The 15,279-nt window shown below is 52.0% G+C and overlaps 1 protein-coding gene across 1 annotated transcript in view; it reads right to left on the bottom strand.

The window, feature by feature from the left end:
* PLXNA2 (plexin A2) overlaps positions 1-15,279 on the bottom strand; it is a 136,241-nt gene that overhangs the window by 35,899 nt on the left and 85,063 nt on the right. Inside the window, exons 11-15 of the mRNA XM_064733278.1 lie at positions 13,400-13,496; positions 12,261-12,454; positions 4,965-5,116; positions 1,105-1,222; positions 190-326 (exon numbers count right to left, since the gene is read on the bottom strand). Coding sequence (XP_064589348.1) covers positions 190-326; positions 1,105-1,222; positions 4,965-5,116; positions 12,261-12,454; positions 13,400-13,496 — 698 coding nt within the window. The remainder of the gene's footprint in view (positions 1-189; positions 327-1,104; positions 1,223-4,964; positions 5,117-12,260; positions 12,455-13,399; positions 13,497-15,279) is intronic.

The raw sequence follows: 15,279 nt of genomic DNA, 5'->3' as shown, positions 1-15,279 counted from the left end.
AAATAATGAACAGCACTAACACCGATGAATCCCTCCCTGGCCATGCAAGCCTCCATCACAATAAAAGAGAAGACGGTTTCATGCAATAAAGGAGGGAGCCTCAGGGGCTTCCCAGATGGATTTTTGCGCGTTCAGCTCCAGCAGATCCGTGCTGGGACGGGAGCTGCAGGAGCCTGTGGTGTCTCTTACTGCAGGAACTCGCAGGTCTGGTTCCCCAGGAGCACGGAGACGCGGCTGCCAGCGCCCAGGTGCTGGCCAGAGATGGTCACCATGGTCCCTCCCGACTCCGGGCCGCGGCCGGGGCTCAGGAAACTCACAGCTGGGGTCTGCAGGGAGGAAAGGACAGCTCAGGGCCCCTGCTGCAGCCAGGGAGCTGCTCTGGGGGCCGGGACAGGGCACGACAGCCCTGAAGCGCCCAAGGCCAGGTTGGATGGGGCTTGGAGCAGCCTGGGATAGTGGAAGGGGTGGCACTGGGTCTTTGAGGATTCCCTCCCAACCCAAACCAATCTGTCATTCCATAATCACTGCTCTGGTGGTGCAAAGCTGGATCCAAACACTGTGGGAGCCCTGATTTATCCACAGGGAGAGCTCTCCATCCTGCAGGCTGTGCTTGCTGAGTGAGCCACCAAAAACTGAACAACACCAGGGGGAAAGCCCCAGGAAAAAAACAGCAATTCCAGGACTGTCCTTTGGAGCCCCTCTGTGTGCCAGCTCAGGCTCACGGGGTGGGGCACACCCACTTGCTGGTTCCCCAGAAGCAGGGCACGGACACCCTTCCACCACCCAACACACGTAGATGACATGCGCTGACTTGGCCGTCAACTCAGGCACCAAAAACTGAGCAACACCAGGGGGAAAGCCCCAGAAAAAAACCAGCAATTCTAGGACTGTGCCCTGGAGCTGGAGCCCCTCTGTGTGCCAGGCTCAGTTCCAGGGGACACACCATGAACACGTACTGCTGAGCTGTCTTGGCTATGAACTCAGGCCACCAAAAACTGAGCAAACCCAGGGGAACAGCCCCAGAAAATCCCCAGCAATTCCTGTGGAGCTGGAGCCCCTCTGTGTGCCAGCCCCAGCCCGTGCTGTCCCCAGCAGGACACTCACCACAAACACGTACTGCTGCGCTGACTTGGCCGTGAACTCGGGCTTGCACTCTCCGATGCACAGGAGCACTGGGCCGGAGCTGATCCCTGGAAGCGCCTGCCCCATTTCACAGACGATCCTGGAAGCACAAATGCCTCAGTGGAGCTTTGGCAGGAGGTGCCAGCAGTGCCCTGCTCAGCTCCACGCTGCCATTATTTCTCCTTTCTCCCCCCCCCCCCCCCCCTCTTTAACTTTGATATCTGCCTCTTTGGAAGGAGTTAATTACGGAGTCTATTTTTACCCTGTGTAGTAATTTAAAGGAAAAAAAATCAAAATTAGACATAATTATTACAAGCTGTAAACTCCAGAGCAAAGCAGAGCACTAATGGCAATATATTAGCCAGTAGCAAAGCGAGTGCGAAGTCCTCAGAGTAACAGATGAGTTCATTAAGGGAACAGCTCACACTGCAGACTCCCAGTTAATCACAACTGCAGGAGAAACCTGCTGGGGGATGATAGAGACAGCCCTGGAGAGCAGCTTTGGCTGGGGACAGGGCTGGCTGCCACAAACACACTGGTGCTGGTCACAGGGGCTCCTGGCGTGGTCCAGCTCAGCCCCGTGGGCACATCCTGAGGCTGGGAAAGCTGCAGGGCTGGGGAGAGCTGCTGGGGTTCACCACAACTGATGGATGAACAACCCCAAAAGCCCAGGGCAAAGCTGCAGGGCCAGGCAGAGCTGCTGGGGTTCACCACAACTGATGATGAACAACCCCAAAAGCCCAGGGCAAAGCTGCAGGGCCAGGCAGAGCTGCTGGGGCTGCCCATGGCTGCTCACTGAGGATGAATAACCCCCAAGTCCCAGGGCACTGGGGATGAGTGACACCAGCTGGGGACGGGATCAAGCGGATGCCAGGCATGCCAGCAGGTCTGGGGGAGGTTTTCAGAGGGGCATCAGCTGGCAGGGCTCTCCAGATGGACCTGCATGCTGCTTGCTCCCACAGCAATGCTGGCAGAGTAAATTCGAGAGCATCCCTGCAGGCTCTGAGAGGCTGAGGGTGGGAGGAACCTGCCTGGAAATCAGAGAGGGGGATTGGAGATGGGAAATTGGCCTCAGGGAGGAAAAGCTGAAGGCAGGAGGTGCAGTTCCACCTGTGGGGGCATCTGACCCTGCGAGTGGGACCAGAGAAGAGCCAGAGCAGCCTCTGCCTGCTGAGGCTGAAGGAGAAGGGAGCTCTCACTCCTCTGCCCATCACACACAAAGACATAAAAGGCCCCAATTTGGGGAGTTGCCTTCAGCAGCATTAAATTCACTGCAAATAAAAAATAAAATAAAATAAAATAAACCACGAAGACTGAAGGAAGAAAAGAAGCTGCCGTGCACAGGTGATGCCAGGAGGCCTGATGAAATACACACATGCTGCTAAAGAGCTGGAACGTGCACGTCCTCGTTGCTGCACATCAAAAGGGGCTGCCTGGAGAGATGCTGCCTTTGGAGAGCAGGGATTGAAGCCTCTCAGCTCCCAGCCTTCCTCTGCCACGTGCTCCTCGCTCTGCCTTTCAAGCAGACATCGCCCCTGCACCTCTCTGCCTGTTATTCCTTCACCTCTCCCCATCCCTCCTCCTCCTCCTCCTCCTGGAGAGGAGCCCACTCTGAGCTTGGGGCCACGCAAGCAAAGCCTGGGGGTGATTCCTGGCAGCCCAAGGGCAGCAGAGGGCAGGGGAGGCTCTCTCTGCCCAAGGAAACACCAAACTCTCGGCTGTGCCCGCACAGCAGCAGCTGCAGCCCAGCCCGGGCAGGGGTGGGTGCGGGACAGGGCACAAGTGACCGGGCACACCTGGTGCCCAGCCCTGCTCAGAGCCAAAGCCCCAGCAGGTACCTTGTTACAAAACGATGCATTCGGCAGAGCTGTAGGGTGCTGATTGCCGGGCTAAGTGGCCCTTTCACCAACATTAACCTAATTGCTGGCTGATAGATTGCGGGGCTGGAGCATATGGCAGAGTCATTACAGTCCTGGAATTCAGTCTGCCCACAGAAGCCTTAAGAGGGTCCTTTTATCTGTATTCATCTTTAAAAGGCAGCTCTCATGCTAACGCTTGCTGTTATCTGCCCAGGGTAAATGTTTTAATGATGTTAACAAACTTTGAAAGCTCAAGAGCCGTAATTAGAGTCATGATTATAAAATCAGGGTTTCATACCATCAAAGGGGGATAATTTCATAATCTTCCATCCTTTATTTGAAAAATAAAATATAACAAGGTACTGCTCAGCAGAACAGCCCCAACTGCTTGCAGTGATGGGGTATTGGTGCCATTCCTGCAGCAGCCCCAAGCACCCTTCACCTCATGATCCCAAATTCCATCTGCACTGCCCCTCGCTGCTCCAGAGGGGTCAGCAATGCCCCTTCTGCCTCACAGATGGGCAAAGAAACACCAGGAATGGACAAAACCCAACCCACGCCACCACGTGCTGCTGGTGACAGGTCCTGGGCCTGCTGGGGTCAGACTGGGAGCCAGCAAATGGATTTCCCAGCAGAGGAAAATGGATTTCCCAGCAGAGGATGAAGCTGGGGCAGGTCTGTGCTGCTGGGAGCACCCATGGGACCTTGGCCAGCTCCACACTCACAGCCCTACTGCTCAGAACACCATCCTGGTCCCAGCAGGAGATGACACAACCCAAGGGGGGACATCACCTGTTTCTGCTGTCCCACCCAGCAGGGATGTCCCCAAACACCCCCTGAGCCCCCCAGCCCAGCCCCGAGGGGCAGCACAGGAGCGGCTGCCGCGCTGCCGAGGGGCTCATTTGCCCGTCCCCTGTTCCAGGCCTGTTTTCCAATTTGGGGCTGACATTTTTCTCAGTGAAACAAATGGATTGACTGCAGGGGAGCCCACTCGGAGCGCGGGGCTGTCAGCGCCTCGCCCGCCTAACAAATGGCTGCTGCAGCCCGGGCGCCGGCGGAATTCCAAGCGGGATGGATGGGGAGGCAGCAGCAGCAGCAGCAGCAGCAAGGTGCTCATCAGCAAAGGTGCTTAGCCAAGCAGGAACTGGTGTGCAAGGAAACAGAACGCTTAATGCAACTCAAAGCGCTGCTTAACCCCTGCAGAGAGAGTCCAGAGTGCAGGAATGTGCGGGAATGGGCAGGAATCCCTTCCCATGCCCACCTCCACAGCCCTTCCCGGTGAGGTTTTGGCCTCCTGAGCATTGGCTGGAGGTCAGGGAGTGTGGGAATCTACAAAATTATAGCTGCAAGATGCAGGCCTCAGACACAGCAGAACTGTGAGCAGAGCTAGGCAGCAGCCATGAGATTGGTCAGCAGAAAAATTATTTAACTGCAGAAAAGCAAAAGCAAATAGAACAATGGTCTGTGTATTAACGCTTGTCTGGAATAACTCTCTAAGCTACAGAAAGTTTATCTAGCAAGATATTAAGAAAGTTAAAGCTTAATAATGGAGCTCTGTTGTGTTTTAAGGCTTACAAGCAGGTATTGTATTGGAAATAAGCAAGCATTGTTTAACCAAAAGTACCTGTGCTTATGGTGATTGGATAGAACTACTGTCAATATAGAATATATACTATACAGATACAAATCTGCCAATATGCTTTTGCTTTGTGTGATTAGTCAAGAAGCTTATAAAGTGAGTTGCAACATTAAGTTCTGTGTCTGCAGCCTGGGATGTGAGCTGCTGACATCTTCCCATTGTCATAACCATGGAATGAGACTGATGCTGGGAAATAAACCAGCTCGAGGGCGCGTTCCCCATCAGCCCCATCCCGTTTGTGTCTGTAAATAACCCCCAGCCAGCACCAAGGGAGGAGCTCTGGGGGGTGCCCAGCCCAGGGACAGGTGAGGGGACAAGGGGGGGACAAGGGAGGGGACACTCACTGCTCGGCCACCACGTAGTGCTCGGGCAGGGGCGTGCACTGCACCCCGGCCACCTGCACGCCCTGCGCGATCTCCGAGAAGTCCAGGCCCAGGTTCACCCCACGGATGGTCACCCTGGTCCCTCCTTCCGGGGGCCCCGACACCGTCAGGATCTGCAGGGAGACAGCACAGGGTGAGGGGACATGGGGTGGTGATGGAGGCTCCCCAGGATGAGGTGAGAATCTTGACTCCATGTTTCAGAAGGCTGATATATTATATTATATTATATTATATTATATTATATTATATTATATTATATTATATTATATTATATTATATTATATTATATTATATTATATTATATTATATTATATATATATCATACCATATGATATCATACTATATCATATCAATAATATAATATCATATAATCATATCATATTATATCATAATGACATATTAAAACTATACTAAAAGGAATAGAGGGAAAGGCTTTCATCAGAAGGCTGGAAAGGAATGAATAATGAAATCTCGTGACTTGACCAGAAAGTCTGCCACAGCTGGACTGGGATTGGTCATTAAGGAAAAACAATTCACAAGGAACCAATCAAAGATGCACCTGTTGGTGAGCAACCTCCAAACCACATTCCAAGCAACCAGATAATTCTTGTTTACATTTCTTTTCTGAGGTTTCTCAGGAGAAAAGTCCAAGTGGAAGGATTTTCATAAAATCCCCACCATGCCCCTTCTCCAGCTCCATCCCTGTTTTGGAATCCCTCCTGCTGCCAGACAAGCCAGGGCCACCCCTCAGGGCTCTTCTGGGTGTCCTGGAGGAGCCCAAGGATGCTGAAATCCATCCACGTCCTGCTCCAAGAGAGGACTACAAGGTGCTGGCCAAGAAGAGTGGGCAGTGCCATTCCCAGACATCCTTGCAGAAGGACACACCTGGCTCCTGTCTCCATCCAGAACAGGTAAGTCACCTTCCAGAAGCAGCCTGGTGCTTGGAGAACTTTGCCTTTTGCCTTGGCTGTTCCCTGAATGTTAATGTCACATTTTATTAGTGACTTGGCACCTCAAATGACTTAAAAATGCTAAAGGGTGAGGTGTGTGCTTTCAAGCTGCCTGTTTATAGCCTGCCTCAGCCATAATCATCCCTGCTTCCCTGGACTTGCATTAAGGACAATCTCCTCTTCAATTAGGAGTATAAATTTCAATAATGCATGGTCACAAAATTTGGACCCAGGACTCTCAGACAGTTATCCTGAATCTGCCACTGCTCTGTTGTTGCTCTTGGGTGAGTTTCTCATCTTCCCTGTGCTGCAGTTATTAATAAATAAACACAATCCATAATAATGCAATTTAATTAATTTAATGGATAAATCTTGTTTATGCTTCTTTGTTCCACCCTTGTCTTTGGCAAAAATACTTGAGCTCTTCAGAACCTTTCCCTCGCTGTTTCCAGATGGAAGGGTGGGTTTTTCCACCTCCTCAGGAGTGAGGAAAGCCAAACACCAGTGCCACCACCCCAGGGACCTGCCCCACACCAGCCCTTATGGAGCACCCCTGTCCCCATCACTTCTGTGCTTCCCAGTTCCCCAAACCATCTCCAGAAAGACACCCAAGATCTTCAAGAATTAATCCCACCATCCCCACTAAACCAATGGTTTCCCAGTTCTGCGCTTCCCAGTTCCCCAAACCATCTCCAGAAAGACACCCAAGGTGTTCAAGAAGGAATCCCACCATCCCCACTAGACCAGTGGCCACATCCAGGTGGTTTTTGAGCACTGCCAGGGTGACCCCAGCACTTCCCAGGGCATTCTGCCCCGTTTTTGGCTGAGGTTATTCCAGCTCCATGCACTCACCAAGCCACCCCCTCCTTCCTCCACATCCTTTAATTCCCACCTCCCTCTCCCCTCCACCGCCTGCTGGAGGTTTTTAATTTATTCACCACGCAGTGCCTGTTGTGCTGCTGTTCCCTGTAACTCACACCATGGCCTGTCTTGTACCATTTAGCTCTGGGAAGTGCTCATAAACCCACTACAAAACCAAGCTGGGTTGTGTTACACCGAGTCCTGGAGGCCTGGCGGTGTTTACATCACTGCTGGGGAATCACCTGAACTTGGCTGACAGTTACAACTGTCCTCTGCAGCTCTGGATGATGTTAAAATGCATTTACTGGGGCACTTACTCCGCTGTCTCGTTGCCTCATCACCGCTCAAATAAAAAGAAGTCACTGCTTGCCATTTCCTGAGCTGAGCAGGAGCAGCAGGGCTGGGAGGCCTCCCCGAACAAAGCCCAGCTGATGCTGTATTTTAAAAATGTCCTGACCTGGAAAATCCCCAATATGGAGCTCCACTCGACCTAGATTTTAGTGGCCACTAATTGAACAGTTTTGAAGTAACTGTGCCATAAAGCAGCCCCAGGGTTAGAACAGATGCATTCAATTAATTACAGCTGGAGAGATTCAGTCAAAATCGCAGAAAGAAGATAAGTCTTAAAGGTCCCGGTGCACCCAGAGCTGGGCACCCTCCGAGCAGCATCCTCGTTGGGGTGAGCAGGAGGCACCTCAGCACAGCCAGCCTGGCCTGCCTTAATCCCAGCTGGGAGCTGCAGGGCTGCCAGCCCAGATTTCTGATCTGAGACAGACAGGATTAGCAAGAAATATTCCCCAATTTCAAGAAAATCACTTCACCAGACTGGCTTTTCACTTGGAGCTCTGAGGAGGATGAAAAGGAGCTGCAAAGGACAGCTGAGAAAGAGCAAGGCCATTCCAGGAATTGGACATTTGCTGTTTAGGAATCTGCATCTCTGCTGGAAGTTTTTTTCAGGTTGTTTGCTAAACTGAAGCAGCTTGAAAGTCACTGAGACCTGAGCGGGGTGTGGGAGGCAGAATTACCCTGAGCAGGTCACCTCTCCCCACTGCAGAGACAAATCCCAACGCTGTGATGATGCTGGACAGGAGCAGGTGTGCAGCCCTGTGTTAGGGATAAAATGGGCTGGGCGCAGGGATGAGGGGGTGCCAGCAGCTCAGTCACCCTCACACCCTGCCCTCGGTCAGGGAAGGGCTGCAGGAGCTCCAGAGAACTTCTCTTATTGCTGCTTTTACCTGAAACCAAGGTGGGGACCCCAAGGATGGAACCTGAGAGATTCCCCAAGGCTGGAACCCAAGGGACCCCCAAATTTGGAATCCAAGGGATCCCCAAGGTTGGGATCCAATGGATCCCTAAGTTTGGGATCCAAGGGACCCCCAAGGATGGAGTCCAAGGGACCCCCAAGGCTGGAACCCTAGGGATCCCCCAGGTTGGGATCCAAGAAATCCCCAAGGATGGAACCCAAGAGATCCCCAAGGTTGGGATCCAAGGGACCCCCAAATTTGGAATCCAAGGGATCCCCAAGGTTGGGATCCAAGGGATCCCCAAGGTTGGGACCCAAGGGATCCCCAAGGCTGGAGTCCAAGGGACTCCCAAGGTTGGGACCCAAGGGACCCCCACGTTTGGGATCCAAGGACCCCAGGGACCCAGGAGTCCCAGCCCAGTGCCAGAGCCTTTCCCCTCGCAGCCTGCAGAGGACACAGCTCCAGCAATGAGGGATAAATGTTCTCAGTGTCATGTCTTGCTGCTCGAATCTTTCAGCGCTTCTGACATGAAGCAACATTTTGCCTGCAGAAGAAGTCAGAGAGGAGCTGGGGAGAGCTGGGGCTGCTGGGGCTTTCCCTGAGGAGCTGCGGGGAAGGAAGGCACAGAAGAAGTCAGTGAGGATCCAGGGAGAGCTGGAGCTGCAGGGAAGGCACAGCCCTGCACAGCGAGCCCTTGGCATCTGCTGGGGTGCAGAGAGACCCCAATCAACGGCCCAGCCCCTGCCCCCTCCCCAGCCCCAGCCACCTCCATCCTCTTTGTGCTTTTCTGCTGCTGCTCCGAGCCCTGGATCCCGGCTGATGAGCCCAGCGGGGAGGCAGCACATGAGCATTGTCATCCCGGCATGATCCCTCCTTGTCTCTGCCTCAGCTGATGGCACATTCAGAGCCTAATTGTTATCTCAGCAGAGCAACTCCATTATTCAGCCTGACACTGCCCCCCCTTCAGCTGTTTGTTGCGCTGATGTTATATTAATGAGGCCTGCAAATAAATGAATAGGAGATCAGAGCGCCGCTTGTTCGCCAGAAATCTGATTTTTATTTATTTATTGCTAAGGCCACGGGCCGGGTGGAAGCTTTAAGTGGCTGAGGGGACATTGCTGGGGAGGGCTGGACCTCTCACTCAGTGACAGGACTGCAAATACCCCACTGCTCATTTACTTTTAGCACTATTAAGACACGATCTCCTTATTTATGCATCCCCCGAAGGCACTGGCGCCTGGGAGCCAGGCCCTTGACCTCAGCCTTGTCACAAAGAGTGAACCTGGCCAGATGAAGCAAAGGGAGTGAAAACCAGCCCATATTAAAGGCATTTTTACTCTGCGTAACCCAGGCTGCAATGTGAGCTCCAGCATGAGAGCGAAGCCTGCTCCCCAGTCCTGTCACTGCTGGTGCCCAGGGGATGGGGGACGTGGCAGCAGTGCCAGCCTGGACCTGCCAGGGCCAGGGCAGGGTGTCCTCCCATCTGTATAGCTCTGCAGCACTGGGCATGGCAAAATGTACCCAAAATCCTGAGAAAACTCATATATTGGGAAAGGACCCAGCAGCAACAAACACTGGGAAGGTCTCATGGTCTCCTCCACAGTCTCAGACACAGACCTGGGGATGGAGTCAAGAAATCTGCAACAGCAGAGCTCTGCTCTTTTCTGCTTGGACAGAGCCCAAAAGTATTGCTTTCAAGTTGGACAGTGATAAAACACTTGGTGGCAGTGCCCTGCCTGCAGCCAGCTGCCAGAGCCAGCCTGGCACTGCTCACATGCGAGTCACTTGGTGCTTTCCCCTTCTCTGCCCAGCTCAAGGAGGGGCAGATAAAGAATTCCAACATTTCTTTGAATTGACAACTTTCTGCATGGCATATGGGGAAGCAAATCTCAGCAGAGGCTGTTTGACTTCTTGTAGCACAACCTTGTGCAGCAGAACAGAACTTGCGCAAGAGAAATTTGGGTTCTGCCCAGTGGCAGGGCAAGGGGGAGCCTTTAAGGATTGTTTTATCTCTTGGTAGCACAGCTGGGACTTGGAAAACAAAGAGACCAACCAAGCAGGGAAAGGACAGGCTTCCAACCCTTTTTAGTGCTTTGCTATCCCTGAACAACCAACCACCAGCTCCACTCTGCCCTGTACAAAACACTGCACGAGAGAAATCCTGCACAGGAGAAATCCTGCACAAGAGAAACATCTGCACAAAGAAACACCTGCACAAGAGAAACACCTGCCCAGCAAAGGTGCACCACTGCTGGCAGAAGGCCTAAGGCAGAAATACCAAAATACCAAAACCAAATCTGATAATGTCACTGAGGATCCCTCCTCAGTGACACCATTCTCCTGCCAGCCCCACCCAGCCCCAATACAGCAGCAGCCTCTGTGCTTCCTCCTCTCCTCCATACAAGGAGGTTGATGCCTCCCTCCCACGGGATCTGAGCCAGTTTAGTTAAACCAGTGCAAAAACTTATTTAATTTAAGAGGAGAATTCCGCACTCACTTGGGTTCTGATCCATTTGGCAGACTTTGGGTGCTGAGCAGCACTGCCAGCAGCACTGGTGTAACAGACAACTCTGATCCTGCTGTGTTACACATTTGCAGTGTGGATACACACCCAAGGCAAGGGAGGCTTTTTTGGGGATTTAATTAACTGAGAAACCCAAACCTTCCTTGGTTCCCACCTGACAGGAGTGTCACTCCTCATAGCAGCGTTAACAGAGCGAGTGCAGTTTCACTGCTGAAAATGCTCCTGGGACACATTTTGCATCCCTCAGTGGGCTGAGCAGAAATATCAGAACCACCAACTCCAGACTAATTAGCTCCCTGGTTTAATTAGCATTCCCGCTGCAGTCCATGGCGGTCACTGCAGCGTGGGTGAGGCAGAGGCTGCACGCTAAAAACATCCCAGAAAGTTCTGGAGTGTTTTACCCATATTTCTCAGGGCTGGACGGATTTTGGGGCAGCACAGGGGGAGTGTGGCAATCACACATCCTCTGAACACAGAGAGAGACACAGCATTTCCCAGGATTTTCCTGGGGAAAGCTGTGAGAAAGCTCAGAGAGAGAATTAAAACAATCCTTACCTTCATTTCTTGCGCCTGTTAGGTACACGTGGAATGTGTTATGGAGATTGTTTACCAAAGGGTGATTTCTTAATTGGACTCAGGTGGTGGTGTTTGGATTCATTGTCCGATTGGATCCACCTGTGTGTTGGACTGGCTGGCAAGGGTGATGGGATTTTCTTGGTAGTAGTACAGTACAGTGCAGTAGTAGTAGTATAATAGTGTATAGTAGAGCAGTATAATAGTGTATAGTCTCAAGTTATATCAGGGAAGGTATAGGTTGGATATCAGGAAGAAATTTTTCACCTAAAGAATAATAAAGTACTGGAATACTCTTCCCAGGGAGGTGCTAGAATCACCGTGTCTGGATGTGTTTAGAAAAGACTGGTGGCACTTGGTGCTATAGCCTGGTTGATGTGTTAGGGTATAGGTTGGACTCGATCTTAGAGGTCTCTTCCAGCCTCATAATTCTGTGATTCTGTGTGATTCTGCATAGTACAATATAGTGTATAGTGCAGTAGTATAATATAGTGCAGTACAGTAGTATGATATAGTGTATAGTATAGTAGTATAATATAGGGTAATGCAGTAGTATAATATAGTGCATAGTATAGTAGTAAAATATGAGTACAGTAGTAAAATATGGTGTATAGTATAGTAGTATAATATAGTGTAGTATAGTAGTATAATATAGTGTAGTGCAGTAGCATAATATGTATCTATATACAGTATTGTATGATACATATAGTATATATCTATCATACAATATAGATATATAGATACATAGATATATCTATACATTTAAAGATACATAGATATATCTATACATTTAAATTGATGTATCTAGTTTATCTACATCTATCTATATATCTAGTATATATCTATAGTATCTATCTATCTAGATATATACTATATAGATATATAGTATATATATACATATATCTATAGTATATATACTATATATCCGTATAGTATATACCTATATAGATATATAGTACATATATACTATATATAGTATCATATGCTAGAATAAAGCATTTAATCAGCCTTCTGCAATCACAGAGTCAATGCGCTCATCCCCATCCAGGGTCCTGCTGCCACGCCAGGGAGCAGGGGCCGGGGCCGGGGCCGGGGCCGGGCTCACCTCGGTGATGCGCGGGTTGGAGCACTTGACGTTGTGTCCGGCCCAGTGGAGCCAGGGCAGCGCGCCCGGGGAGCTGCAGTGGGGCCGCAGGGTGCAGCGCCCCTCGCCGCTGCACCAGCCGCACGCGAAGCGCGGCTCGGCCTTGAGGCACAGCCCGCAGCTCTCGCGCTGCGCCGCGCACTTGTACAGGTGCACTGCGGGACAGGGACGGGGGGTTAGCTGGGGGGGATCCTGGGGGGCAGCTGGGGATGGGGGTGCAGCTGGGACTGGGGAATCACTCGGGGTGCAGCTGGGATTGGGGGATTCCCTTGGGGTGCAGCTGGGATTGGGGGATTCCCTCTGGATGCAGCTGGGACTGGGGGATTCACTTGGGACATGGCTGGGATTGAAGGGATTCCCTTGGGGTGCAGCTGGGATTGGGGGCCACCTGGGACTGGGGGATTCCCTTGTGACACAGCTGGTACTGTGGGGGCACTTGGGACTGCAGAATTACTGGGGCTGGGGGATTCCCTTGGGGTGCAGCTGGGATTGGGGGATTCCCTCTGGATGGAGCTGGGACTGGGGGATTCACTTGGGATATGGCTGGGATTGAAGGGATTTACTTGGGGTGCAGCTGGGATTGGGGGCCACCTGGGACTGGGGGATTCCCTTGGGGTGCAGCTGGGATTGGGGGATTCCCTCTGGATGGAGCTGGGACTGGGGGATTCCCTTGGGACACAGCTGGTACTGGAGGAGCACCTGGGGCTGCAGAATTACTGGGGGTGCAGCTGGGGCTGGGGGATTCCCTTGGGGTGCAGCTGGGATTGGGGGATTCACTTGGGACATGGCTGGGATTGGGGGATTCACTTGGGACATGGCTGGGATTGGGAGATTCCCTCAGGATACAGCTGGGATATACCCTTGGGGTACAGGTGGGATTGAGGGATTTCCATGGGACACAGTCGGGATGGACAGATTCAATCGGGACTGAGGGATTCCCTTGGGGTGCAGCTGGGATTGGGGATTCCCTCAGGATACAGCTGAGAATTGGGTATTTCCTTGGGATACAGCTGGGATATACCCTTGGGGTATAGCTGGGGTTGAGGGACTTCCAAGGGACACAACTGGCATGGCCTGAAGCCAATTCAAGCAGATTTTACCTTTCACGTTCTCGGGGTTGTCAATGACGAAGTTCCCATTCCAAACCACGGCAAAGTCCACTGCCAGGTTGCTGATGTCCATCCCATCATAGAGGTACTGCAGGGTAAGATCCAGAGTGAAATGCTTGGGGAGACAACACTCCCAGGCAAAGAGGTTTTTTTGAGAGAAACCATCTTTATTCTCTGCTTAAAAACATCTGCTGGTGCCTCAGACACCACATTTTTACACTTCATCTCCAGGGCTCTGCTTTGAGTCCCTTCTCCTCATCAGGAGGAGATAATTAAATCAGATCTAGTCCTTGTGAGAGGTACCAGATTAATTATTCCTCTTGCAGTGGCTGCTGTCATCACTCAGTCTCTGGCTTGCCAACACAGCCCCTCCAGGTAACCAGACTGGGACTGGAGCTGCCCTCAGGCTGCTTCTTGCCCAGTTTGTGACTGGGAGCTCCAGAACCCCAGTGCAGAGCTTTGCAGGTGGAACAGGAAAACAGAGCAAAAATAGATGGTGCAGAGCCCCAGCCACCGCCTCAGCCTGCCCCAGGACAGCACTGGCCTGAATTATTCCCCTTTTTCTGACATCCTGGGGCCCGTGGCTGAGTGAGGCTGGATGCTGCAGCTGAATTCCCAGTGAATGCTGAAATTCCCATTATCACACCCAGCACTGGCCAGGCCCCACTCTGGAGCTCTCTTTAGGTCAACCAAGAGCTGCTAAAAAGACTTCAGGAGGTGAGTGAGCATTGCCACGCTCCCTGGGAGGAGGGAGTGGTGATGAAAGCAGGGCAGAGTGCTCTGCCCGTCCCTGGGCAGCAGCTGTGCAGCTTTAACTCACGTTTGACTGTGCTGGGTTTTACTAAGCTGGGGTGGAACGAGAAGTTGTGAGTCCAGAATGGCCCCCACATCCTCCCCCTACCACTTCCTATCAGCCCAACAGCAATAAAAGTGCTTCTCTAATGCTTATAAATCACTCTGGATAGGAAAAGTACTATGTACTATTAATGCATTTATTATCCACCAAGCTGCAAGGCCCAAAGACGACCAGCGATGTATAAATATCCAGTAAAACTTTAAAAAATTCAAAACTTCATTAACAATTTAAGGCCATCTGCACTGAATATTCAAGTGGACCCTGTTGTGCTGCCTAAAACAAACTGACTGTGCCCTTTTTGCCCAGGGCCCTTTCTGAGCACATGGTGAGCAGAGGAAGGGCCACGCTCGTGAAGGGACACAGGAGACCCAAATTTGGGCCGTGGATCAGGGTGGGGGTGCCTGGCTTTGCCATTTGTGTTTTGGCATCACAGAGTGCCCAGCAGGGTGAATTTGGGGTGTTCTGGTGAGGTTGAGCCCTGTTTTGAGGAGGGGGTAACCCTGCCCTGCTCTAGGGCAGCATCACCCAGTGATTCCCCTCTCCTGGGCAGCATCACCCGGTGATTCCCCTTTCTTGGGCAGCATCACCCAGTGATTCCCCTCTCCTGGGCAGCATCACCCGGTGATTCCCCCTCCACCCAGTGATTCCCCTCTCCAGCTCCTCTCTCTCTCTCCCCCATGACTTTCCCTCTCCCCCTCCTTCCCCGCTCTCCAGCACCACTCTATTCATCCAGCCACCGTGACCTGGGATGTGACAGCTCCCCGATAAGGGGTCTGTGATTCTCCTTATCTCCCCGCGTGTGAATTAGCCTGCCTCAACACCTCCTGCATTCCCTCCTCCTCCCCTTTCCCAGGCTGACCCTCCACAGGCAGCCAGGGCACTCCAGATCCTGTGGGCATTCTCCCACCTGGGATTTGGGATTAGAGAGATTTTCCCCCCTCCCCGGTGCTGCCAGCCATGCCCATGCCCGTGCCCATGCCCAGCCCGTACCCATGCCCATGCCCGTGCCCAGCCC

This window comes from Zonotrichia leucophrys, chromosome 26 (genome assembly GCF_028769735.1).
Source record: "Zonotrichia leucophrys gambelii isolate GWCS_2022_RI chromosome 26, RI_Zleu_2.0, whole genome shotgun sequence".
Lineage (NCBI taxonomy): Eukaryota > Metazoa > Chordata > Aves > Passeriformes > Passerellidae > Zonotrichia > Zonotrichia leucophrys.
This window is presented reverse-complemented; position numbering and strand designations above follow the sequence as displayed.